The sequence below is a fragment of the Lichtheimia ornata genome (assembly GCF_029851405.1).
Source record: "Lichtheimia ornata isolate CBS 291.66 chromosome Unknown scaffold00015, whole genome shotgun sequence".
NCBI classification, from domain to species: Eukaryota; Fungi; Mucoromycota; class Mucoromycetes; order Mucorales; family Lichtheimiaceae; genus Lichtheimia; species Lichtheimia ornata.
The window spans coordinates 43874-70366 of record NW_026695335.1 but is presented as its reverse complement, the minus strand read 5'-3'; the positions used below and the strand labels follow the sequence as shown (position 1 = coordinate 70366).

General features: G+C 44.1%; 6 protein-coding genes across 6 annotated transcripts; 2 read left to right on the top strand and 4 right to left on the bottom strand.

The window, feature by feature from the left end:
- Nucleotides 1-2634: 2634 nt before the first annotated feature.
- Nucleotides 2635-4391, bottom strand: O0I10_004179 (uncharacterized protein; the record flags this gene model as incomplete). Its single annotated transcript, XM_058484241.1, has 5 exons — nucleotides 2635-2804; nucleotides 2871-3038; nucleotides 3098-4057; nucleotides 4117-4318; nucleotides 4389-4391. 5 exons carry the CDS (start codon nucleotides 4389-4391, stop codon nucleotides 2635-2637), a joined length of 1503 nt encoding a protein of 500 aa, XP_058344866.1.
- Nucleotides 4392-5436: 1045 nt separating this feature from the next.
- Nucleotides 5437-5773, bottom strand: O0I10_004178 (uncharacterized protein; the record flags this gene model as incomplete). Its single annotated transcript, XM_058484240.1, has 3 exons — nucleotides 5437-5482; nucleotides 5541-5612; nucleotides 5682-5773. 3 exons carry the CDS (start codon nucleotides 5771-5773, stop codon nucleotides 5437-5439), a joined length of 210 nt encoding a protein of 69 aa, XP_058344865.1.
- A 924-nt stretch (nucleotides 5774-6697) lies between these two features.
- Nucleotides 6698-10042, bottom strand: O0I10_004177 (uncharacterized protein; the record flags this gene model as incomplete). The annotated part of the gene is made up of 5 exons (XM_058484239.1): nucleotides 6698-8529; nucleotides 8595-8984; nucleotides 9071-9498; nucleotides 9594-9797; nucleotides 9855-10042. The coding sequence occupies 5 exons, from the start codon at nucleotides 10040-10042 to the stop codon at nucleotides 6698-6700; spliced, it is 3042 nt and encodes a 1013-aa protein (XP_058344864.1).
- A 707-nt stretch (nucleotides 10043-10749) lies between these two features.
- On the top strand, nucleotides 10750-14190 carry O0I10_004176 (uncharacterized protein; the record flags this gene model as incomplete). The annotated part of the gene is made up of 10 exons (XM_058484238.1): nucleotides 10750-11298; nucleotides 11369-11645; nucleotides 11702-12070; nucleotides 12136-12152; nucleotides 12209-12304; nucleotides 12364-12482; nucleotides 12538-13018; nucleotides 13075-13249; nucleotides 13301-13393; nucleotides 13460-14190. 10 exons carry the CDS (start codon nucleotides 10750-10752, stop codon nucleotides 14188-14190), a joined length of 2907 nt encoding a protein of 968 aa, XP_058344863.1.
- Nucleotides 14191-18356: 4166 nt separating this feature from the next.
- O0I10_004175 (uncharacterized protein) lies at nucleotides 18357-19424 on the top strand (the record flags this gene model as incomplete). The annotated part of the gene is made up of 3 exons (XM_058484237.1): nucleotides 18357-18851; nucleotides 18992-19279; nucleotides 19350-19424. The coding sequence occupies 3 exons, from the start codon at nucleotides 18357-18359 to the stop codon at nucleotides 19422-19424; spliced, it is 858 nt and encodes a 285-aa protein (XP_058344862.1).
- A 297-nt stretch (nucleotides 19425-19721) lies between these two features.
- On the bottom strand, nucleotides 19722-26053 carry O0I10_004174 (uncharacterized protein; the record flags this gene model as incomplete). Its single annotated transcript, XM_058484236.1, has 10 exons — nucleotides 19722-19918; nucleotides 19980-20129; nucleotides 20193-20517; nucleotides 20573-20659; nucleotides 20722-21882; nucleotides 21922-23699; nucleotides 23766-24369; nucleotides 24435-25242; nucleotides 25318-25611; nucleotides 25731-26053. 10 exons carry the CDS (start codon nucleotides 26051-26053, stop codon nucleotides 19722-19724), a joined length of 5727 nt encoding a protein of 1908 aa, XP_058344861.1.
- Nucleotides 26054-26493: the final 440 nt, after the last annotated feature.

Sequence of the window (26493 nt, the reverse complement as noted above, 5' to 3'; positions counted from 1 at the left end):
TCATTCATATCGGCTATATCACTGAGTGTACTCCCTTCCGCAGCTAGTCTGAAAGTATCTTGTGTGTGAAAATGTGTGAAGCTTGAAATGTAAATTCCTTTTACCCCATCATCATTTATCCTAAATACAACATCATGATGGTAATAATGATCTATTTGCACCAGTCAATTGCGGCAACTCATCTCATTTTATTGGCAATCTTTAAGGCCATCATCCTTTCTAGAACCATAACCACCACTACCACGCTAATAGCTACATAATACAATCATGGATACCATCATCTTTTGACCAAGGTCCAATCATCCAAATCTTTACCAGTGTTGCTTCCATGCCTGGAATCTCGCCTGAACAAATGATGACCCTGGTTAGATAAACAAGTTGTTCGTCCCAGAGTGCTCTTGATCTTGTCACTGTTCCCTTGTTGCTATAGAAAGATAGATTCACCAATACCCTGTGCCTTGTGAAATAACCTTACCATTTTCATCCTCTTTGATACCTCCATCATCCATCATTTCCCAAAACCCTTGGTGAATCGTGCCATGTCATCAATGTTGCGTACTCGATGATTGCTTTTGCCGAACCATTGATACCAATATATCCATGTAAAAGCACTCCTTGTGATCATTGCCATGGGATCATCCAACGTAGCAAGGCCAATTTGAGATACGCCTTATATCATCCCCTTTTGCCTTGGATCTTGTGAAAGGGAGTGAACGATACCTTATTAGTATTCTGGGCGCTTAATAAAAGCAGCAAGTGTTTGGTCATACCTGATTGTTTTGTTCCAGTCATGGGTGGATCGCGGTTACTCTCTTGGTCAATGAGGAAGGAGCATGGGGGCACCTATCGCTGTTTGACACGCTCCATCTTTCACCGTTGACGTTGTTGTTGTTGCGATGGAAACGGCATCAGTGAGTGCTCTGGAGGAGTCGGCTTTGAGTAGGTGCTGTGAAGAAAGAAAAACGCCGCCATGGAAACCAACCTGCCAATTCATGTACAGCTGTGGATATACACTAGAAAGAAGGATTTCAACGCATCTGTATGTGTGTATGACGATATTAGTTACGTGAATGATTCGTGTATTTTTTCTGCTACAATGATGCTTCAATTCATACCTTGCACAAAGGGGATTTCATTGAGTGTCTCCGATAAATATCAGCTAAAACTCCACCATTGCTGCTGGTGATCCGTGCACGCTTCACGTATTCCCACCTTCCCCATATAGCAATGACCCAAGGTACAAGAAGTGTGTCTTTATGTATGTCTTTTATCATGATCTCTTTAGCTAACATGGTATAAAGAAGGCAATGACTGCTGTAACCCATATATGGAATTTTGGTGTCACGCTCCTTTTCAGCCGCAGCAACCATCCGCAGCAACGGCTATAAAAGAACCGCCTTTTTCCTTTTCTTTTCTTTACCCTTCCTTTCCAACGAGGTTTTGGCGCGTCAAGACCCGGCACCTGATTCGAGGGATAGTTGTAGGGGGCTCCAACTACTTCTCTCGGTCTTCAAAAAAGGTACAAGCGGTGTCCCCGGCACTGCACCTTGTCGACCTGGTATTGGTGCCCACAGGTAGAGGTGGGGATGGTTGAGCAGCGACCTTCTCGTGGTCATCCCTGTAAGTACTTGGTCTTTTGGCTCAAGGAAACCAACAGCTGCTTCTTTATCGTCTTAGTCTTAGTATTATGATAAATAAACTTGTCTTTTAAATACACATACATACTCTTGTCTTCACTCATGCTCTAAAACGCGTTGCCAAAGTAACAGTTGACTGATCGTTGCTGTGATGTTGCCAAGCAACACTTGTCTGATCGTTGCTATGATCTTGGTTGCCAACGTAACTCATGGCCAATCGTTGTCGTGATCTAAAGGAAAGGTAACCTGTACCTCTCGTCGATTGTAGTCATGAGTCCGTGGAGCTGTTGTAATGTGCTCTTCTTGGCTGTTAGTGTGCTCTGTGCTTGTTTCCCTACGATGCCCCCTCTCCACACACACAGCTGGATCGCTTCAAAGTAGCCTACATGCAGATAGATACCCCTACTATCTCGTCTTTGTTATTATCAGAAACTCAAGTACACGCCTTGAAATAAAGTTGTCTCGTATGGTACTATCGTTATTGCTTTGAGACGTCGCCTTGATTAAAGGATCCTTATGCCCTATTGTCTGAGAGGCACTTCCTGATCCCACGAGTAACATCATTAGAGTGATGATGCATCTATCATTGATTGTCCACAGTCATTTTATACTTATCGACAAAAAAATTGTTGCCTTGGTTCTGGTACTGTAGCTTCGCATCATTAACGTCACCCAGCTGCTTGCTCTATAGGCAACCCTGTAATACCGTTGTCTTGATTAGTGTCACGGCAAATGCAAGCAGCAAGCGCGTACTATGTAGGACAAACAATGGAGCGTACAATCATTGCATAATTCACAAGGTATGACGGTTGAGGATGATAATGCCACGGCACACAATGACCCACAAACAAAAAGCAAGAGAAGATTGAATTAATGATGAATTACACACAATACAAAGGACGCATTTTTGATAAAAGAAACAATGGTGATAGGTACAACGATGAAAATATGAGATGGGATGTGCTTGCTAAAACATGGACGAATACAAATGATGCATCTAATCTTTGTTCTTCTTGTCTTTCTTCTTTTCCTTCTTTTCCTTCTTCTCCTTTTTCTCCTTCTTTTCCTTTTTCTCTTTCTTTTCCTTCTTCTCCTTCTTGTCAGCCTTTGCCTTCTTGTCAGCATTCTCGACTTCAGGCTCCTCATCAGCCTTACGCTTGACACCAGCTATTGATGAAAGAAGTATGTAAATGGCCAAATCCTTGTCATCGTGTAATCATAAGCAATACATACCCTTGGTAGTTTCAACCGAAACCTCCTCAGTCTCCTCACCATCCAGAGAATCAATGACCTTCTTCATGACATCAATGTTCTTTTCGGGAGTAGCACCATTGTCATAGAAAGCAAGACGTTCCTCAACTTGAGCCTTCAAGGCTTGACCAAATTTGTCGGTGGGAGCATCTAATAGAAGAAGGACCATCAGCATACATGTATACATTACAATGACGTTATGTACTAACCAGTGAAGCAATCGATACGGGAAGCAATGGTACACTTGTTTGCGAGATATCGGGAGATGCGACCCTTGTTCTTTGCACCAGCACGACCAATGAATGAAGAGTTGTAGATGAGACCATACTTTGGAGTGTTACCCTTTGTCTTAAGAGCACGGAAGAGAGCCTTTTCTGCACCGAGGATCTGAAGAGTGGATGCTGGGTATTTGGAGAGGTTGGTGAGGGAACCAGCATGAGAGATTAATCGAGCACCGACAACTTCGCCAATGAGGGCAGCAAGGTTGGGAGCGACGTGGCTCATCTTGGAGATCAAGTATTCGTGCAAGCGTTTACGGTATTCGGCAAGGCTGATAACACGATCGGCAAAGTTCATGACGTTGATCATATCGACAGGTGAGATATCGGTACCCATGGAAGCACGTGCTGCATCCAAGATTTGCTGGGCTGTGCTCTCATCACCATCCAAAATCTCTGCAAGTGTCTCGAGTTGCTCTTCACCCAATTCAGACTTGTTCTTGATAGCCTTGGCGAGTTTGGCGTATTTGTAGTTGTCGGTGACAATCTTGACAAGTTCGGGGAAATGCCACGAGTACCATTCCTTGACACGCATAGCAAAGGTGTTGACATCCTTATCCAATTGATCAAGCAATGCAATGGCCTGAATAATCATATTGTCGGATCGGTTGACGTTGAACTTGACCTTGGCACGAGAGTAGCTGTGACCAAGACCCAATTGAGCCTTGCCCAAATCACCTTCCTTGAGTTGTGACAAGAGCTTCTCAGACCACAAACGAATACCACGGATCAATTCTTGGACAAGCTCATCGGTGGTGCACTCGACACCAAGTTCACCCTTGATAGCACCAGCCAAGTTTCTTTCAGAGACACCGAGTTGGATTTTGTTCTTCTTACCAGCCTTGGGAAGGTTCATTTCGAGGAAAGCCTTCAAGGATGGGTTGACAATGCCTATCATGGAAAATTTTAGTTTCCCTCTAAAATAAACCTTTTTGCGTATCTATACACACCTTCAGAAACGTCATTGGCATTCTCCAAAGCATCAGCTGCACTCTTGAAAGGGGCAAACGACTTGAGCTTGACCATTTTGCCAAACTTGGCGAGATCGGTAACGGTCGACTGAACTTGCTCCAACTTGGCACCGATCTCCTCAGATTGAACACGCTCAAACAGGGCATAGCCTGAAGCTGTCTCGAATAAAATGTAGTTGGCCTAGTAGATCGCATTGTATCGTTGTTGTTTAGCAATGGCCGGCAATGGGTAGCAAGCTGTCAAAACTTACCATCGAGTTTTTAAGGAAGGTGTGTTAAAGCGTCAACCAGAAAAAAATTCCATTTCGCAGAGCGGCCGGGTGGCGTCGACATCTCGTGACTGTTGCATTTCAACTTGCCCACATTTAAAAGACACCCCGAACACAAGCAGCAAGCAGCCTTCACAACTAATAGTAATTGACAACATTTTCATTATTGAATCCAATGTAATAAACTCCTCTTGAATACAAACATCCTAATATCATAAAGTGACGAGATGCTCTAATACGCGGTTAAATCCAATGGATGCAGCTTTTTACTTGAGCAAACACTTTGTATGATGACTCTAACAACAACGACATATAGCCAATATCGCAAAGCATCCCAAAACATAGATGGCAACTGTCTCTTGGAACACAAGATGCATGACCTATCATTCTTATGACAATGGTATCAATCACGTGCATGCTTGCGGTATCAAGGGATACGAAGAAAGAAGCAAGATGTTAATAAAGTCGCTCGTTATGGCATCATAACTCATGGAGTAGCGGGCCAGGGTACTACTCAATGATCCCAATTCTATGGAGATGTTGGCGCAGCAGCACATGTTGAGCTATTTTATCCTTTACCGCGGCATGCCGTATACATCCTGTTGATCACAGGATCCATATTATCGGCTGTGAAGGACTTTGCCACAGCTCTTATCTACCTAACATCATCACCCACCAGCACTAACCCCTGAGAACTTATCGTTATTCGCCATGCACAGGAAATCATCCAAGAGCTGGGTATCATGTACGCCACATGGGATGATGTTATACATGCCAATAACTCAAATTTACAACACATGGACCGATGTAACACATCCATATCTCCGTTTTTCAGAGTTATCTATGTACGATTGTACGCCGTCATGATGGTACATATTTCTCCACAAAACACTTTATTACAAGGGAAATCGATAAGGGTGGATTGTGTATATCTACGATTGAAGCTGCATTGTTGTCATAGGAAACAGGGTAACGAAGAAGAAAAGTGTATACAATTGGGAATCATCGAAGGTACGTGTACAGGTGTGTGCTAACAGAATTCATCAATGGCACAGCAAATGCAAATGGCAGCCAAGCTACATACACATTTCTTGTTAATCAATCTCGTTGCTTGCATAGAACAAAGAACCCTACCATCCAAGACAACAACCGTGATCACTCGACTTTTCTTCAGGCTGTTGGACAATGATCGTTTGTGGTGGAGGTCTGTATTATGATGTATGTACATACGTTATCAATGATCCATGTCATTCGTTGTCGTATATAGCAACTTACGCTGGTTGGTAGTAACCACCATCAGGAGGTGGAGCATTATACAAGGGCTGTTGACCACCTTCAGGTGCAGGAGGGGGATAATACGACGACATGTTGATGGCAGAAAAAGATGAAAGAAGCGAGATGCTACAGAATTTGTTCCTGTTTACCCTTTTATATCATGTTCATCAATGCTTGTGTGTCCATTCAGGAGTACATCTACAGGTGGGGGAGAGGCGTTTGTGGTAAGCAATCATCCTATTTACCGTGTTGGAGCTCCGTTATTCCGAGAAAGTATCAGACAAAGCCCCAGTACCAAAGCTTGGCATCGTGCCACACAAACAAGAGCTTCTTCCTTTCTCGCTTTGTAAAGCATTTATTGTTTATAGATGTGTCGAAAAAGGCAATGAGGGTTCATTCTTCTTTAATGACATTTCAAGACAAGCAATAAGCAGCGCGCTAATGTGGCAATGCAGAATGTAGATGATGGTACATAGCATGATCAACCACATATCGTGGTGGTGATAACATAAGCTTGTCACTGAATGGATCCTGATGCTTTGGGTAGTCCTGGATAAAGTGCGGCTGATGTCATACTTTTATTTATGCTATGTTTGCGGCGGCATTTTCACACACACACATGGCCTCTGCAAATGATGTATCATGCATGGAAACCCCGTTGCCATAGCAGCGGCCTTATCACTTGCCATTAACATTGATCGACATCTACATGAATGAATGCTCTCTGGGGATACACGTTTCAATGATAATTATAAAAGGTCAATGATCACAACATGCGAGAATGATTGGTAGTGGTTGTGTATGAGCATGTTGCTAGGAGATTGTTGTCACCTTTCCTAATTGGGAGGGCAACAACTTTTGCATGAACAAAAAAAAGTGAGAACAAGGGATCATCATCTTAAGTGGTCAATAATAGAATCGTAATAGTATTGTGTGCAATGAACCGAGAGAGGATGAATATATATATACAATGAAACCAGGGGCTATAGTACAAAAAGCATTGAAGTACAAATCGATCATCCATCATTTGGTGGTGGGTTGTTGTTGTAAGCAGCTGGATCAGAATGACGACGACGTGGTATTGCCTGTACATGATGCATGTGGATTTGTTGGTGTTGTTGTTGCTGCTGCTGTGTATGTGATGGTGATGCTGGGGACACTACAATCACTGGACGATCCAGCATGGCATCCCTATAGGTGGGCAACTCGGATCCAATTGAGAGTCGTGGTGCTGCTGGATGTTGGTGTTGTTGTGCTGTCATCACGTGCCTATTCCAATCCAACTCGGATACTTCGGTGCATGGCACATGATGGTGTTGTTGTGCTGTGGATATCATGTCTGCTTTTGAACTTGATGAAGGAGGTGAAAATAACACCTCTACAGGAGGTGCTGATGGTTCTCGGAAATCTGAATCATTGGCATGATGCGAGGGTGCATCTACTGCTGCATTTGATTTCTCATCATGTGGCATTGTTGTTGTTGTTGTTGCTGCCGCCGCCGCCGTGAGTCCACAACACGTACATGATGCGTTGTTATTGTTAAAATGATCACCAGCCATATGTAAATAAAAAGCATCCGATACCGTTTGGAACATGACAGAGCGATTGTCCGTTGGGTTGTATAAGGTGATATGCTGATCATCATTGTAATTGGGGTTGATAGGGCAAATGTCGTTTGTTGAATGGATACTTGGTTGCGCAACAGCGCTAATGGCATCATCGGCTGCAGCTGCAGTGGCTGTGGTGGTGGTAGTGATATCGGATGTGTTATTGAGAGGAACCTGCCCTTGCTTGTACTTTGGGTATATCTGACCCAGTAAGGATCGCATGTTGCTGTGAATGATAGGCATGAGATGAGTGTCCTGTAGCCTAGGGTCACAATATTGATATTCCAATGTCCACGTTGGGTTGCCATTATGGTGTGCATGATGCGTAATCATGGTTGCTACAATCGATGTTGTGATGCGGTTGAGACGGCGTGTATAAAAGAATTGATAAATGAGCGTCAACACTGGTAGAGGCAATATGACGCAGCCTTGCTCGAAACCACCTTTAAGTATGATGAGAATGGCGCTCACCAATTGAAAGATCACGGTGGAGAACATGGTCGAATGGTATACGGCAGGCCATATGCTACCACCGGTCTCCACTTTGGTGACGTAAATGTACATGAGCATATACTTGTACACAAAAGAAGCTGCCGAGAAATAGATCAATGCAAATGGCAACACCAACGGTGACGTGGTTGAGTACATGAGAGCAATTGTGAAAAAGAAGAGCACAATGTTGTAGTTTTGTGCAAATTCAAAGTTGGGTGGTGACAACAACTTCTTGAGCCGGCGTGGAGTCGATCGGATAAACAAACGTCGTAATCGAATCATAACCACCGGTATCACCTGCACCACTTCAAGTGATACGCCAAACGCCTTGACACAGACAACATTGATCCAGAAGCATGAAAAGTCTGCAATGTTTTTTGCAAGCTGTGCAACATACTCGGAAATGATTTCATCTGCTAGAACACCATCCAAGACAAGTTGTCGAAGCTGACCATAGATGCCGAGGAAAACGGATGTAATTGTAAACACCACCAAATGGTTGGCAATGAAAAATGTATAAAGCATGATTAGCACCTTTTGGTCGGCATGGCTACGTGTCAAGTATCCTTGGCTGTTGACGAGGCGCCGAAAGAATCGAGGGAGTGCAAAGAAAAGAATTGCCATTGTACAAGGTGCTATGTATGCTTCCACAAGACCCAAAATGAACCAATATTTGTCAATGTATGCCTTTGATTCAGGATACATTCGTATCATGTTGACAATATTGGATATCATGGCAAGGGCAGCCACTAATAATATATAACCATTATCAGCTATAGAGTCCTTTTAAGTGTGTGTATGTGTATACACATACCTGGTAATGTCCACGCCACTGTAAACGCGGTAAAAAATGCTCTCCCGATCCACAGCTTTCGGACCCGCTTTTCTCGGCTAATGGACATGTTTGACCAAATCAAGTCGTTGGCTGGTGGTGAAACCTGTGCAGTGGCATGTGCGACCTTTCGTTTGTTGAGTGACTGCAAAGCACTCTGGGCCCATGCAGTAGATGAAAACGTGACCCATCCATAATCCGTTGTATTGATATTCTTGTTGGCAGGGAGATGGCGTATGGCGTGATACAGGTCACTGACTTGTTTGGTGTAATGGTCAATGGTTTCCAATTGCTTCTTCTTCCCGCTGGACCCGGGAAAACAACTCAACCAGCTTTTGATGGTCCGAACAATAGGCCGTCGTCCCGAAGCATCTGATTAACACACGCCGCGCACATACCAACATGTTGTGTGTGAGTAACGATATCGGCAATAATAAATGCCATTGCTTTTTTCTTACCTCGTGCATAAGCTGCCAATGCATCTTCAAGACGACATACAGCTTTTTTGTATTTCCGAACAAGGGACATGAGTTTCGGATTATCTTGGCCGATATGTATTTGCTGAATTGGGTAATGAATGTTGCATGTGGATTCAAGCCATGTCTTGAGTTCCTCGCTCGAGCGAATGTTTTTGGGAATGTTGGAGATGAGGATGGATCGAGAAGATAAATTGTAGGCGGGAGCGCTGTAAAACTGTTTACGCATGATGAGATAGTCGTTGGATGCCCGATGCAGGAACACGAGAATCAAGATGGTAAATAGCCATGTGGCAACTACGGGTGGCCAATACCAATTATCCTGAGGATTCAATGGCTCTTTGCCGGCAACAAGGTTTATGCTGGATATTGAAAGAAAACCAATGTCGAACGCAATGGGTGGCCAATCTCTGTGTAACATCATGGGTCAGTACTTTATGGGCTGTGATAAAAAAAGCGGATGGGAAAAATCATTGCTCCCGTCCCAAGTGGGGTTGTTGCTTACCCGGTGTGTTGCGTTGCAAGGACATTGAGTGGCATCAAGATGGCTACTGCCACAATGGTCATGATGATCAATAAATTACGCAGCGTACGCATAAATCGTAGAAACATGACTGCATCAAAGCCGATTCGATCGATAAGAAAGTCATCTGAAACTCGAGCAAGCTGTTTTATCCAGTCAAACCATCCTAGCTCACTATTGGTTTTTCTAATATCCATGCGTTAGGATGATAGCATAATCATAAAGGGAGGTTATTATCATTACCCAGTGTCGGTGGTGATAGATGACTTTGTTGCAGGGGAAGCGAGATAATGACGAGGACGTAACCAGCTGACACAGCCAAGTACAAAGATGGAGACGACAAGGTTGACTAGAAGCTGAATCCCCAGAGCGCGTATGGTGAACTGTGCGTCATAAGCTGTTTGCTCTCGGAGCGCTTCGTAGACCTCCATGAAAAGTGTGGCCGATCAAGAATGAATGAAATATGATCTGAATGCTAAAAGTGTTGCGTGTGTGCAAAAAAGAGAGAAAAAAGGGAAACAAGAGCTGTGATGAAAGAAAAGGGAAACAAGAAAGCAACTGGTGGGTGGCACAAGGTGCATCGAAAGAAACATTTTTTCTGTGCCAGGCATCCCGCAGCTCGTTTGTAGTCTCCGCTGTCATACTCGAAACCACCCCTTCACCCCCTTTACTGCACCATTATCCTTTAAAGTTGAATGAATGTTTATTTTATTGGCACGCATATACATAACAAGATCCCTGTATTCGGTAACTTCCCCTTTCTATGATCCACATTGCAGCCATTGTGGTGTCGTGTATTCAAAAATAAAATAGGGTTTGTGTAGTGAAAAGCCCAAAACAATGAGCTGCTGCTGCTCCCATTGTTCACTTGCATCTCTTCGCTCTCCACATCGTCATTTAACATAATCCCAAATGAAACGTTTCCATGATGATGGCGATATTATTACTGATTGTAGCTATATGGTGATGTATGTATTGTCAATGGTGATTCATTGTTGAGTGTTGTTGTCGTTGTACTGAAAGTTTATGCACGTTGCTGCAAATGTAAGGCACACAACAATGACTCGAGTGGCGTATCGTTTTCCCTTCTTCACACACACGACGCGACACGAGCAACCCTTTTTCTTCCACACCTCTCATGGGCGACCATTACGTGCCTTTCCGTCATTGTGACAAGCGCCGCCTTGTTGTGTTTGTCTTGTTGGCGTTCATTGCTGGTGCGACCTTCTACTCATGTACTCATCTCCCAGCATTCAGCATTGCCGACACACCTACTATTGCTCATGCACAAGAAACGGTGGTTCCTCCTGGCATCAGTCATACAAGTTTCGAACATGGGCTTGCACAATGTGAAGCGCTTCAACGACCTCGACCCGTTCCACAGCCTGTTTCAGAAAGAACGGTGAACCCACGTGGCGCTGTCAATAGCACGCTGTTGATCAAGAATGGCTATATTTGGCTCGGCAACGAATACATGGATGGCGGCGATGTGCTTATCCAAGATGGTGTGATACGCGAGATTGCTATGGGAATCGAGCCATCGAGAGCTGACAAGGTGGTGGATGCTGGTGGTCGCGTCATTACTCCCGGCATTATCGATATGCACTCGCACATGATGGTGGATAGCATTGGTGGCATCACTGCTGCTATTGATGGTCATGAAATGTCAGGGCCTACTAAGCCGTATGTAAGTTGTCGTTGTTGGCATGGATACATGGCTGATGCTTACAAAGAGACGTGTGCGTGTGTCACTATAGGTACGTGCTATTGATGCCATGCGTCCTACAGACCTCGCTATCAAGGTGGTCGCAAGTGGCGGCGTTACAACTAACTTGGTGCTTCCTGGATCAGCCAACGTTATGGGTGGAGAAGCTGCAGTTGTGAAACTTCGACCTATGCCAACATTATCAGTGGAGGATATGCTTGTTACTGCCAATGCAACAGAGAATGAATTCCCTTGGCGTTACATGAAGTTCGCGTGCGGCGACAATGCGAAAAGTTTCTATGGGAAACAGCTCAAAATGCCCATGACACGTATGTTTTCGTGCTATGTATTCCCTTCAACATGTTTTAATTAACCTGGATCATAGGAATGGGTGAAGCGTATCTATTCCGAAAGAGATTTGAGGAGGCTCAAGAATTGATGCGCCAACAAGATGATTGGTGTGATACAGCCATGCGTCTCAACAAGACAATGCACCACGATGCCTCATCACCCGAGATCCAGTTATCCGAACCATTCCCAGAATCGCTCAAACTCGACAGCTTGATTGCATTGCTGCGTCACAATGTCAAATTGAATATCCATTGCTATCTACCACAAGATATCGAGGCTATTGTTCGTCATTCACTTGAATTCGATTTCGATATTGCCGCCCTTCATCATGCTTCCAGTGCTTGGCAGGTACCTGAAATTATCAAGCGAGCCAAAAACAACATTACAGTTGCCACTTCCACAGGTAATTCAAGCACGTATGCATACGTATGAATAACGTATACTAATAATCGTCTTCTCTTTGTGTAGATTTTTGGGGTACTACGGTATGATGGATCATTGCTTGATCGTGTAAGAGGATCATGACTAATGAAGTGTATAGGTCGAAGTCTGGGATCACAATGTGTATGCACCTGGCATTCTGACGGAGGCTGGTATTCCTGTCACGCTTATTACCGATCACCCGGTGACGAATGGAGTAAGTATAGAAAGGAGGAAAATCAAAGACACATGATATTCATGCACCATGATGGATAGCGTGATTTGGTGTACGAAGCACAAAGGGCGTATCATTATGGTTGGGATGAGCATTTAGCTCTAGCTTCTGTAACCAGTGCTGCTGCTACGGCTCTTGGATTGGATTATCGTATTGGCAGGTGTGTGTATAGTATTCACTTTTACCAGTCATTGTTATTAACAATTAGTGTATAGTATTGAAGTTGGAAAGGATGCAGATTTGGTTATTTGGGAACGACATCCATTGCGACTAGGAGCTCGACCCAAACACGTGATCGTGGATGGCTTCGAACTTGATTTCAATGCGTCGTGGTTCAAGGGTGTGGTACAAGAAGAATTCGCTGAAAAAGACGAGACACAAGAAGAAGGATCCTCATCACCAATTGATGTCAACGATGTGCATGCATTGCCCAATCGACCAACAAACGCCTTGTCTTTGGAAAGCCATGATGCCAACCATCCTTCATTATTAAAGGAAGCATGCCATCCCAATACCGAGTCCTTTGTATTGCGCAACATTAGCAAACTTTATGCTGCTCCTGGAGAAGTATATACCGGTGCAGTCGATTTGGTCGTTGAGGATGGTCATGTAAAATGTGTTGGGACAACATGTGAACAAGCGGAATGGCCTTCGTCAGCTCCTATTTTCCAAATGCATGGCGGCGTGGTGACACCTGTAAGTATTTGTAACGTATGTTGAGGAACAATTAGTATTAAAACACCGTATAATAGGGTATCATTTCTAGTGGTGTTTCAATGGGCTTAAGTGAAATGATCAATGAACCTGGAACGCAAGATGGATTTGCAAGAAACAATATCGATGATCCTGATTTATCAACGTCAATTGTGCGTGCTGTTGATGGCCTTCAATTCAATGGGTTACATATGCGAAAAGCATTCAAAGCAGGTAATTGCTATACAAGAAATGGTGATCACGTGTTTACTTTTGAATTGATAGGTGTAACTACATCCATCACACAACCTATGGCCGCTGGCGACCAAATGTTGGCTGGTGTTTCAGTCGCTTTTCGTACAGGAATCAAACATACATGTAAGTGTCAACGAGATTTGATATAGCTGTAATAGTGCTAGTAGTTGTTAATGAGTAGTATCATAGTGCTCGACTCCAATGATACCTATGTCAAGACCGAAACCGCGCTTCACTTTGTAATCACGCATGGCAGCTCAATGACCATATCCCAGCAAATGGCAGCATTGCGTTCTCTGTTACAAGATAATGAAGATAAGGATGCAGCCACCAATATCTTTGCACGTGCAGCTCAAGGTCAACTTGCAGTGGTGGTTGAGACGGATGATGCGGATGAGATTGCATCGATTATCAACATGAAGCAACATGCATTACCCAAGGTCAAGTTTATTATTCTGGGAGGTGCCGAATCCCATTTGGTAGCAAGCCATTTAGCACGTGTACAGATTCCTGTGATTCTTATGCCAGCGCGATGTGTGCCTTTGAGCTGGCAAGCACGTCGATGTCTCTATGGTCCGCCGTATTCCAAAGATACAGCCATTGATATCTTGTTACGGCATGGTGTGCTTGTTGGTCTAGCAAGTGAGGATCGAAAGGATGGCAGTGCGCGTAATCTGATTTGGGAGGCTGGATGGAATTTGGCGCACAATAAGGACATGACCCAAGAAATGGCCGTGGGCTTGGTCACGTGGAACATTGCCCAGATGTTTGGCTTGGATGAACAAGTAGGTATGATTCGTCAAGGATACAAGGCTGATTTCATCGCCTATAACGGTAATCCCTTTGAGTTTGGTACCACGATTGATATGGTGTATGGTGGTGGTCATCCTGGCCCTCTTTGTTCTCCTCGACAAACGTAACGACATGTATACTATAGGATGCATTTTAAAGTAATAAAAAGACTAGCGGCCCCAATTGCTTTGTTCATCAACTTCTCATTGCATGGCATACACAACACCACTTATAAAGTAATGATCCTACAATCGCGTAGTATCCATATTTAGCGATGGGCTGCTATGTAGCTGGCAGTTTACAAATCATTTTGCACATGATTTTTCTGATGTTATTGCATGACATTTCTGTGTTTGAGCGTTTTTCAGTCAAATCATCTCGGATCAAGAAAGTTTAATGATGGAAATGATGAGTTGGAGCAGGACAATCGCTCACATGCATTGGGTTGGGCAACAAAGATGATTGGGAGGACTGGGTTATTAGCTGGCATTTTAGAAACTACTCTTAAACAGTGTACGAGTATCATGCATCGCCTGTGTTGACTGACTCAAGTTACACAACATGTCCCTCTGCATCTTTGGCTCTATTATATTCATACTAGTTGACAATGAACAAAGCTCACTCTTCATATAGCATCACGCTTAAAGCATAGGTAAAACATAAAGGTGCCTGTATCTCTAAACTTTGCAATGAACCGTGGGGTCTTTAATCGAACAAAGCTGCTCGTCCGGGTCTAAGCGAGCTTGTGTCAAAGTATGAAGTTCATCGTGGCCATTCCCAGATTTCGCAATGTCGCCACCAGCCAAACTGGATCTGGGGGTCGACCTCTTCGACGACGACGACGACCAAAAAATATTTTTTGGGCTGTTTGCGAGATTGAACGTGAAACTTTCACACAAGGTGCTGTTGGCCAAGCCGAGCCCATTGCTCTAATAAAAACCCCACGTTTCATTGTAAAGTTTGGAGAAACAGGCACCTTTATGTTTGTAAGCGTGATGCTATATGAAGAGTGGTCTTTGTTCATTGTCAAGTAGGTGGACCCTGGCAGAGCAAAAGATGCAGAGGGACGTGTTTGTGTAACTGGGTTAAAAAGTTTGGACTTCAGGGACCATGCATGACAGGTACGCAACCCTCATTTTCAGGTCATACATTGGCAGCTAATAGCCACTTTTGTGCATTCACAACTTTTGTGCATTCTATTGTGGGTGGACAATGCTCCTGCTCCAGACATTCGTTTCCATGATTAAAGTAGCTTGATCCGAGCTGATTTGGTTGAGTTACGCTCACACAAGATTACATCGGTTGAGCTACATCGAGCGTGCTTGATGTCCAGAGTGATGTAATCTCTCTTTGACCGCAGCTCAGTCAAATCAGCTCGGATCAACCTGCTTTAATCATGGAAATGAATGTCTAGAGCAGGGGCATCGTTCCCATGCAGTGGATCTCGCAACAATGATGATTGGATAAAAGTGGCCGTTAGCTAGCAATACATGCCTGTTCGTAGATGATCCATAAAGTAATTATACATTGACCCTTTCATTCATGCAAACGTAGCTGTGTTACACAACACGACCCTCTGCATCTTTTGCTCTGCCAGGGTCCAGCTACTTCACAATGAACAAAGACCACTTGTCATATAGCATCACGCACACAAACATAAAGGTGCCTGTATCTCCAAACTTTACAATGAAACGTGGGGTTTTTATTAGAGCAATGGGCTCGGCTTGGCCAACAGCACCTTGTGTGAAAGTTTCACGTTCAATCTCGCAACTAGCCCAAAAAATATTTTTTGGGTCGTCGTCGTCGTCGAAGAGGTCGACCCCCAGATCCAGTTTGGCTGGTGGCGACATTGCGAAATCTGGGAATGGCCACGATGAGCTTCATACTTTGACACAAGATCGCTTTGACCCGGACGAGCAGCTTTGTTCGATTAAAGACCCCACGGTTCATTGCAAAGTTTAGAGATACAGGCACCTTTATGTTTTACCTATGCTTTAAGTGTAATGCTATATGAAGAGTGAGCTTTGTTCATTGTGAAGTAGAATGACTATAATACAGCAAAAGATGCAGAGGGACGTCTTTGTGTAACTCAGTAGTTTTGCATGACTAGAACGATCAATGAATGTTAACTTGTACATAGCTCATCATTGGCAGCCAATAGCCCATTCCTCACATTCACCGTTGTTGCCCAAACCAATGCGTGTGAACTATTCCTCTCCTCCAGCCCATCATTCCCATCTTTCAACTTTCTTGATCCGAGATGATTTGGCTGAGCTACGGTCAAACAAAGAATACGTCAATTCTTGAAAGACAGACCCTGCGAATGTCTCCGTCTTTCAAACTTTTGGACGCTCCCATTCCAAATTTTCAAATGAAGCGTGAAGTTTTTATTAGAAACAGTTGATCAGCATGCTCGAGAGCACCCTTCTGTCCAATTTTCAAGTTGGAAGCAAGCAACTTCGGGGCAGTGGGCCCTCCACTCTTTTGTACCCGTTATCCACCACTTGAGCCACCCCGCATTTTCACAATGAAGCCTGAAGATTTTAATTGAATGAAGTTGGTCAGCATGTCCTAGCGAACCTCCTGACAAAGTTTCAAGATCGAAAAGGGGAATCCCAAGGTAATACATACTATTTCCATAGATCATGAATCCGGGGCTGACCTCCATTTCCACTTACATAGTAAACCCCACATTGTACCCTCCCATTCAATATTTTCAAATGAAGTGTTGGTTCCTTATTAATAAAAGATTGATCGGCATGTCCAAGAGCACATTGTGTGAAAGTTTGAGGTTCGATAGGGGCAATCTCAATATCAAGGTTTGGATGTACAGTGTTCATGTATTTATACAAGAGGTGCGCGACCTATTCAATTTCCACTTCTTCCACTCCCACAACTTCTTGTCTCTTCCTTTCATTCTCAATTGTTCACCCATTCAAGTATACAACTACCACCTGCGAACGATTGTATTGCTTCAATCCATCATGTCAATCCTACAATTGCCGTGATCCGATTGTCTTTTGACTGAATGGCAAGTCCATGGCGTGTACACACCTTGTCACTATACTACAACACGCGCCTTCTTAGTACTACACCTTCTTTTGCCACACTTCCTTTGCCACGATCAAACGTAACAGCAGCTGCCATTAGCAAGCATGTCTTTACTCCATTGTCTCAAACGGCGTTCTCCACTTGCAGCAACTTGCCTTACAACCCCTTTTCACGTGGACAGCAGCTAGCCATTGTATAGAAGCAGCTTTATTTACGCGTAGCAATCTGCTTCAATATATACATCTTGTTATGGATATGGTTTGGATATGGATACTGCTTTGGTATATGGGATGGAAAGAAATGGGTATATACAACGCGTGGAAAAAGAGCCTTTGCCCTTGTGTATCCTTTACCAACATGTTGTCAACTTGACCATTATGCATGAGTCTATGATCCAGAACGATTGACGCGTCCAATTGTCATACTTTACGCGAAACTACTATCATCATCCTTTGTGCAACAACCTGTCAACCATGTACAACCTTCATCATCCAACAACGCCATGTTTTGACACGCCATGCACCAGGTGCCATGTCACGGCCATCCATTGACCTTTGCAGAATGCACGCCCAAAGGATAGGAGGTTCCCAAATAGATGTATCTCCCTCATTAGAGCAATCCATTGTATCTCTCATTCTCTATCTTGTAAATGATGTTGGATTAAAAAGGGTTACTTTTAGAGAATACGGCATTGCGTTTAGACAGCCTTCTTGTTCCTGTAGAGTTAGACCTCGTCGTCGTCGTGTGTAGGCATTTGATGCATTGTATTAAGGGTGATCCATGGGATGACAAACACGTTCCTCTTTTGTGATTTGTAGATCTTTTATGTATTAAGATATTGATCTACGGCGGGAGATGTATTGACACATACACATCACATCGATTATGCAAGATACTGAGCCTTCTTGTAAGCTTAGAGCACGCGATTTATTATTAGACTTTTCGATACAGTAAAGTGTGTACGTATACTATGGAAACATCTTTTCATATTGGATATGGCATGGTGTAGGAATTGTAATTGCATCCATGATCATTCTACTGCTACGCGCGGGAGGAGATAAGTATAGAAATGTGCCTGGATCTGTCGGATGCACAAGAAGCAAACCCCTTGTGTTACTTTGGAGTGGCATCCTGTGAGACGCGAAACCTCTTTTTATAAACTCGACATTGTACATATCATTCCCGCTCCTTGTTTTTCGTTTGTTCAACTTACACACACACACACATATAACTTGTAACTGACATGGCCCATTACGGCAACTACAATGACAGCGGCGGCTATGGTCAATACGATCCGCCTTATCCCATGCAGCACATGCAGACACCCACCATGGCAAGCGATGACGGCTACGGCATTGATCACAATCGCAAAGCAGGTCGTCAGCATGGGCAATACCAACATTTGAGCGATGGCGGTGCTGGTGGTGCCCCTGTCTTGTATGTTGAGGAGCCGCGTCGACGATCGTGTATGGACAAGCTATGCTGTGGATGTTGTACCTGTTTACCAAAGTGGATCCGCTATATCTGTTGTATCATCTTGTTACTCATCATTTGTATTGCCATTGTCATTGGTGTGCTCGCTGGTATCTTCAAGGTCCCTGATGTCAAATTCAATGGTATCCAAGGCGAACCGCAATTCAGTATCAATGGCACCACGGCCAACTTTGTATTCAATTTGAACATCACCATTGACAATCCCAATGTCGAGAGTATCACTTTTGAGGATGTGGTAGCCAAGGTATGTAGGTACAAGAGGAGATCGACATGGGGCTGAGGTGGGGGAGGAAGGGAAGGGTTATCTGGGTTATGTATCATCATTCCGCTCTTGCTCTCGTTCTCTCCTTTAACTCTTTCTTTTTCTTCTTCTTCTTTCTTTAGGCATATTATCCAGGGCACAAGGAAACTATTGGAGGCGGAAAATTAAATGATGTTCATATCGAACGATACGCTGTCACCGAGATCATCTTCCCATTCACTCTAAGTGTGGATGCCAAGGATTCGGCTACTCAATCGATTATCATGGACATGATGGGCAAATGCGGTTTGACAGGAAGCGAACCCACCGATATCACCATCAATTACGATGTCGTTCCCACCGTCAATATCATTGGTATCAAGATATCACCTACCATTTCGAACCAGGCCAATCTACCATGCAACAGCAATGTAAGTAGAGAGAGAGGATGTACAATGTATGTGTAACAAGAGGTGCTAATTTAGAATGTTTGTGTGATAGGATATCCCCGATCTATCATCCATTACTCAGCTCACCAGCTTGATCCCTTCTGACGTCCTACCAACCAGTGCTTAAGACCTCTTCTTTTTCTCCTCCAATTTGCATTTCTCAATCCATTGTACTAAAATCGATAACAATTTGCATCCTTATTTTACCATGAGCATCTTTAATAAGCTGTTTGTGTGAGTGTGAGTGAGTGTGTGCGACTGTGTACAATGGTGTGGGGAATATGTGTTTGAACAAAGTTTGGTGATTGTGTGTGGTGTGATATGTATAAACGGTGCTGCTGTGTGTGTGGGTGTTTTGTTGTTGTGCAAATGTGTGTGTGTGTGTGTGTGTGTGTATGGAATGGAGGGGGGGAATAGAATGAAACTAAGATAGCAAAAAGCTGTTCTTGCCTTCTCGCATGGATGTCAATAACCTCGTTCGCATTTTTTCCTTGCTCGAATAATCAGGCATCTTGAGATAGTTGGCACAGGTCATCACCGATGGTAAATAGTCGTCAGGTGAAAGGGGTGATTCGGCCGTTTTGCATACCACAGTAAACACAGGTCGCATAGCTTTCCATCCTACAATGCACCACCACCCATTAGTAAGTATTCCCAAGTGAATGAAGCTATAGTATTTTACCTCCAATGGGCAATCGAGGGCTTCCAGTGGTGAATTGCAAAAACTCGCGTCGTTCATCATCATTCATTTCGGACAAAATGGTAAGCAAGTTTTTGAACGAGACACTTTCCATTGAGAATCCATGGTCAGCCTTGATAGCATCCGCCAATGCTAAAAGAAAAAACCAATCAATAACCCATTCCTCACCCCTTATTTCACTACAATGACACTTACTGGCATAGGACCAATCTTCCGAAGAAACGCCGTACAATGACACCAATTCATTGTATGTTAAAATCTTGAGGTCATCCAATGCAAAAAGCTGATCAAAACCTTGTCGGAAAGCATCCATTTGTTTTGCAATGCCAGAGCCTGCAAGCTTGTCTTGGAGCAAATCTATGTATTCTTCCACATTGTTGATCGTCACTGGAATATCGGCACCACCCGCCTTCAATTCGAGATTAGCTTCACCAGGAAGAGTAAAGTCTAAGCATAGATCTTCAATGCCGCATCCGTCTACTTGAATCTTGCTGGCGGCATCCAATTTCTCTTGGTTGGTCTATTGTTTCCAATTAGTATGAGGTTCTCTCTCATCATCATAAGTAACTTTATACCTTTGATTTGTCTGCATAAATTGCACGCTTTTGGTCAACATAGGCTTGTAATCGCTGGATGGATTGACCAAGGACAGGATCAATTTCCTACATAGATGATGATCGATTAGCAATGTATATAGAGAAAAGCACATGATATCCAAACTTACAGCTACAAGAGACGTGCTGGGTTGTTCATGACCGATGGCGACCTTGAAAAAGGCGGCGCTGAATGGCAAGTCAATGATACGGAAATCGAGCATCGCTTTGGCCATGAATTGACCCAACGTCTTGAACAAGTTGATAATCTTGGTGCTTCCTGATTTGGCGAGTGGTTTTGGGAATAGACCATGTTTGGCAATAACGTATTCTTCTTCAGCGTTGGTATCATCATCGCGCCACATGTTGAGACTCTTTTTGCAAAATTCACGAGATGTTGCTGCATAAAATTCAAGTGTGGGTCCCAAGCCTGTGCCTTCTTCCCCATTGTATTCGATTTCCAACACCGATTGCGAACTGCCAAAGAGATCCAGGATCTTGATCGCTGACTCGAGCATTTGTGATCGCATGATTCGCACTTTTTGCCGCTCCATACGTCCCAAGACAGGTTGTTGGCTGTGGTGATGATCATCGCGTTGCTGGTTGTTCCGCATTTGCATACTTTGCCATCGTGCAATCAATCGTGAATAACCAAACGACGTACTTTGGATGAAAAGATAGCGTGTTTCAAATGGGAATAGGAAGGGGGCCTTCAACATCAACCAATAGGTCCAACGAGGAAGACATGAGCTGGCCACAATAAGAGGCTCTTCCAATTGTCGATTCATCTTGGCAGCCACCTTACGATTCACAAAGTCTTGCAAGGGAAGGGTGCAATAGGTCAAAGGACGCGCAAGATCCATCAACACGCGAAGCAGTTGAAGAGCACGGGTACAAACGGATTCATCTGTCAACACGGAAGGACGCTCACAACCCTCTTTTGTTCGTGATGTTGTTGTGGATGCTTGTTGCTCTTTTTCCTCATCATCCTTCGTAACATACACACGTTCAAATGTGACAGGATATGATGTGATCCAAATGTTGCGCATAGAACTGCTGGCTCGTGTGTTGTTGTTGTTGTTGTTGATTTCATATTGATGAACAGCGCCATAGACCGTGGTGTCGTTGCTGATCAGGGTATCGTTAAGGTAAAAGCGAATGGTCCATTTGCCAGGCTTGTTCTCCGTGGATGATGATGATGTCTTTTTGCCTTTGGATGTTTCAGCCTTCTCTTCCTCTGGTTGTTGTTCTTGTTCGATGGCATCCTCCTTTTCATCATCATAAAAGATTAGCTAAAAGAAAACAACAATGACTACTCAAATGACCCTTACCTCGTGATGATTTTCCTCCTCCTCCTCTTCATCCATATTATCCACATCAATCTCTTCGATTTCAGAGTTCTCCTCATCATCATCATCTTCCAAATCTTCATCTTCTTCCAAACCACCTCGTCGTCGTCGTCGTCGTCTTGATGAAGCATCAGCAGCAGCAGAAGAAGAAGACATGCTGCCAATGCGTGCCAATAAATACTCTTCCAGCACCTTGAATGTTGCCACAGCATGCGTAGACACCATCAATTGCTGATATTCAACGGGGATATCGGATCCTCTTCCGGACAGACGCAAACGTAACTGCTTGGCAAGCATGCTTGTAGGATTACGGAAATTGTCACCAAGGGAGGAAGATTCCAAAGGTGTCACCACTTCAAAGGGTTCAGAACGGCTAAGCACCTCTTGAAGACGCATCACCAAGACACGCACAGGATAAATCTCGTCTGCTTCCATTGTCGCCTCACGTTTCAAAAACATATCAATAAATGTCTGGCGTCGTGTATCAAGCTGAGCATGGAACGAAGCATCCTTGTCATCCGTGAGATAGGCAAGCAATGTTTCCATAAGCCCTGAATTCATCAATTCAAAGCTGCTGATGCCCATCTTGAAACCTTGCAAATAGCCCATCAACTTTTCCAATGTGTGACGCGCCTCTGGATCAGTGGATGTTCCTTTGAGGGATTGCGCACAATCCTTGATCTCTTGTAGCGTGCTCGATGATTTGGATACACCTTCTTGATCTTGTGCTTGATATTCACTTAGGATGTTTTGTGCCAAGCGAATAATATAACGTCGGGTAGATCCACGACCAATGCCCTTCTCAGATTCAGGGGTAGGCACTTGAGGAGCACCAAAACGACTGCGCAAAAGTGCATGCAAACCACTACGATCAAATAGTCGACGCCTAGGTGGGGTGGATTCGGTTTGGCTGCTGCTTTTATCATCCTCTTGTTGTTGTGGTTGTCGTCGTCGTGATGAGCTCTTACGTTTCTTGTCAGAAGATGGCACCGCTTGATTCTTGTCGGCTTGGGATGAAGATGTGGATGCCTTAATGTTGTTGTTATCATCCTCATCGTCATTATTATCCTCTTCTTCTTCCTCTTCCTCTTCTTCTTCTTCTTCACTGCTTTCTTGTTCGTCAACGGCTGCTTGTGCTTCACGAATGGATTCTTGCATACTGCGTAGGACATCCAATGCTGAGGCAGGCTCATCCGAATCTTTGGAGGGTTCTGAACTATCGCCTTCACCTTGCTTGTTCTTGTTGTCGGCATTCTCTTCTGCTTGTGATTCATCTTGCATGGGTGCATTGGCAAGCATCTCCACTTCATGCAATACACCTTCACGTTCAAAGAGGAATCGATACACCTCCGGGAGTTTTTTCAAAAGCAATTCGACTTGGAACAATGCATCAATGACAAGGGAAGAATGTTCTTGTTGTGCTAGGATACCAGCAAGGAAACTTGATAATGGGAGATCTTTGAGGATTTGTTGCAAAGTATCCGCATTGGAAAAGTGAATGAGCTTGACAAGGTTGTGGGTGACAAGCTGTCGCGTGCGCAAAGTAACCGTTGACATGTACACTTCCAGTAATACAGGGATACACAATTGATCAAGGCGTTTGACAACATCCGCATTCTTTTCCAACAATTCCACACGAGGATCCACTTGCTTGTTGTTGTTTCCTTTGTCCTTTGTGGTAGTGGTGGTGCTGCTCGTTTCCTCTGTGCCTTCACCTCGAGAGGATGTTTCCTTGAATCGTCTTGAGCTAAACATGCCATCTACATCCATTTATATGTATCAGTACAACCTTCTCCTCTTATTGATAGCTTCATGACATTATTTACCTTTTGGAAGTGATGGAAGTACATCGACAAAGATTCTCAAGATAGAATGCACTGAATCACGCCATTTGCTGTCCAAGGACACATCCGTTGGGACCGTATCTTCGGGGGCCTTGGCAGCACCCACCAAGACACGATACAAGGTGTCCACAATCTTGAGCTCGATGAGATCATAGCCAAGTTTAGGAGATCCACGTGAAATGACACGAAAGATGCGCAAAAGATCGGTGAATGTTGAGGGTCGTACTACGTTGGTGTTGCCAGGGACTGGGATCAAGGTGGTCATCTTTTCCAAAAGCTCCTTGGTGATCGCTTTTTCCAATAATTCACTGTTGTTGCGATACGTCTCAGCAAACTTGACCCAGCATAAGCATGTCAATTCGATCACTGTGCGATCCGGATAAGAGATGGTATTGAGGAGGGTAGGAACGACTTCCATGACTTGAGGAAATGAGTCTGCATCGACGCCACGCATACAATTGGCAGCTGTGCGTAATGCTGTGCGTTGAGAATGGATGCTGAAAAAGTCAAAGTACATCAATGCTGCGCTTAAACCGCCCTCGTGTACTACGGCCCTTGGCAAGTGTTGTGCAACCTTTTCCAATGCCTATAAACACACATGATTAGCCCTCCTTGTTTTCCTTTAAAGTATCTTCTCTCCAACGAACGTACACATAGAGCCTGTTCGGCCAAATCAATGTATTCAATAGACTTGAGTTTCTGGCATAAGACACCGACGGCACCATGATACACGACGCTTGTCACAGCGGTAGGCATTGCATCCAGCAAGTTGGAGATACATCGACAAGCCAATAATGCGATTTCGGGGTTGCCACCACCTATGCCTTCACTCATAGCCAATGCCATCATCATGTCATCATCCATATCACCACCACCACCAAGACCACCACCTAGTAGATCGGTGGGACCTTTCATGATGCGTACAAGTTCCTTGACGAAGCTGTCACTGGCAAAATAACCGGCAAGATTCTCCTCACTGCTCACAGATAAGATTTCTGCAAGCTCTTGTAATGCCACCAGTTGCATAGTGGGTTCGTCGTTTTTGAGACTGGCAAGGATCGAACGAAGCCGACTGCTCATATCGGACATCATGCCACCAAAGGAACTTGATAATTGTAAACCAAAGCTGCGTCGAATGCGTTCCAATTCGTCAGTGTCATCGTCGTCTTCATCGTCGTCGTCTTCCTCGTCTTCCTCCTCATCGTCCAAATCTTCATGCATGGCTTGAGCATCGTCGTGTCGTGGATGGTCATCTTGATAGCTGTCTCCATGTTCATATTCATCCTCATCGTCAAAAGTATGCTCCCTGTCGTCTTCCATATCGTCGTCGTCAAAGTATTGGAAATAGGAAACAGGAGTGGTGGTCGTATCCAAGTCAGACTCAGGCTCATGTGATTCCAATTCTTCCGGATCGGCTTGCTTCTTAGCCCTGCGCCTGGTGGTGGTTGACGTGGATTTACTAAGCAAAGGAAAAATACCAATGAGTGATGCTATTCTATAATACAATGACAATAATAATAAATGGATCACTTACCTATGCTCTTGATCAGGTGCTTTGCCTTTACCCTTTCGTTTTGATGATGCCTCACTACTTTTGGCAGCTTGTCGAGTGGATGGTCCTCTGCTATTCGCTCGTTGTCGGGTTGTCGTCGCCGTCGTCGTAGTAGTAGTAGAGCGCTTTAATTCTTCTGCATGATCATTTTCCATTTTGCTGTTGTTGCTGTTGTTGTTGTTGCGACGTGTACGAGTAGAAGGGGCGCGTTGGCGTTTTCTAGGAGTGCTGCTGGATTCTGTTGTCGTTTGTTTTCTCTTTTGCGAACGTTTCTTACTGGTATGTGGATATAAATGGTAACCATCAAAACAAGTATCAGTATATATGTGATGGGGCACATACACATGCACACACTCTCTCTCCTTCTCTATCTCGTTGTTGTTGTTGTTTGTTACCTTCCAATGGTAGAGGATGCTGCTGCGGCGGCGGCGTTGTTGCTATTCGACGGTTGCTGTTGCGATGTGGATGATTCAGCAAATGTATCAGCCGTATTCGATGATTTCTTTGTAGTGCTGGTAGCGGTTGTGGGTTTCCTTTTAGTTCTTAGACTATAGCGCTGATGAGTAATAGAAGACTTGCTGTCACTGGCTGATTGGGGTTGTTGTTGCTGCGATCGGCTGGCACGTTGTGAGGAAGAAGAAGAAGAGGAAGAATGCGAACCAAGATGTCGTCGACCGTTGCTTTCTGATCGTTTCAGCTTCTTGGTCGGATGTTCCATATAAACTGATGAACAAGAGGCGAGAGACTGTTATGTGGACGTTTTGCTCAAAGTCCAGCTTTTTCTCCTTTCGTCGAAGCGGGAAAGAAAGATGAAACCCGATCCTTTACAAAAACTCCACACTCTATCACACTTTTTTAAGACAGCTCTAATGCGAGTAACACTTGTGGTGCATTCTTGCATATCCTCTGTAATGCATGTACTATCCATCACTCACGCTCACTCATGTTGATTGTTGTCAATTGATACCTTGAAAATGTTCCATCATGGATATCGAAGGATGATGTAATCCATCCTCGTTCTTTCAAAGCACACACAACCCCCATTCATGTGTAACCATTAATGCTGTTGTTGACTTTAATGCAGGGCACAGACACACTTAGATAGATACCCAACCCCATGTTTGAGAATCAAATTTTCTTTAATATTGCTACGGAGGG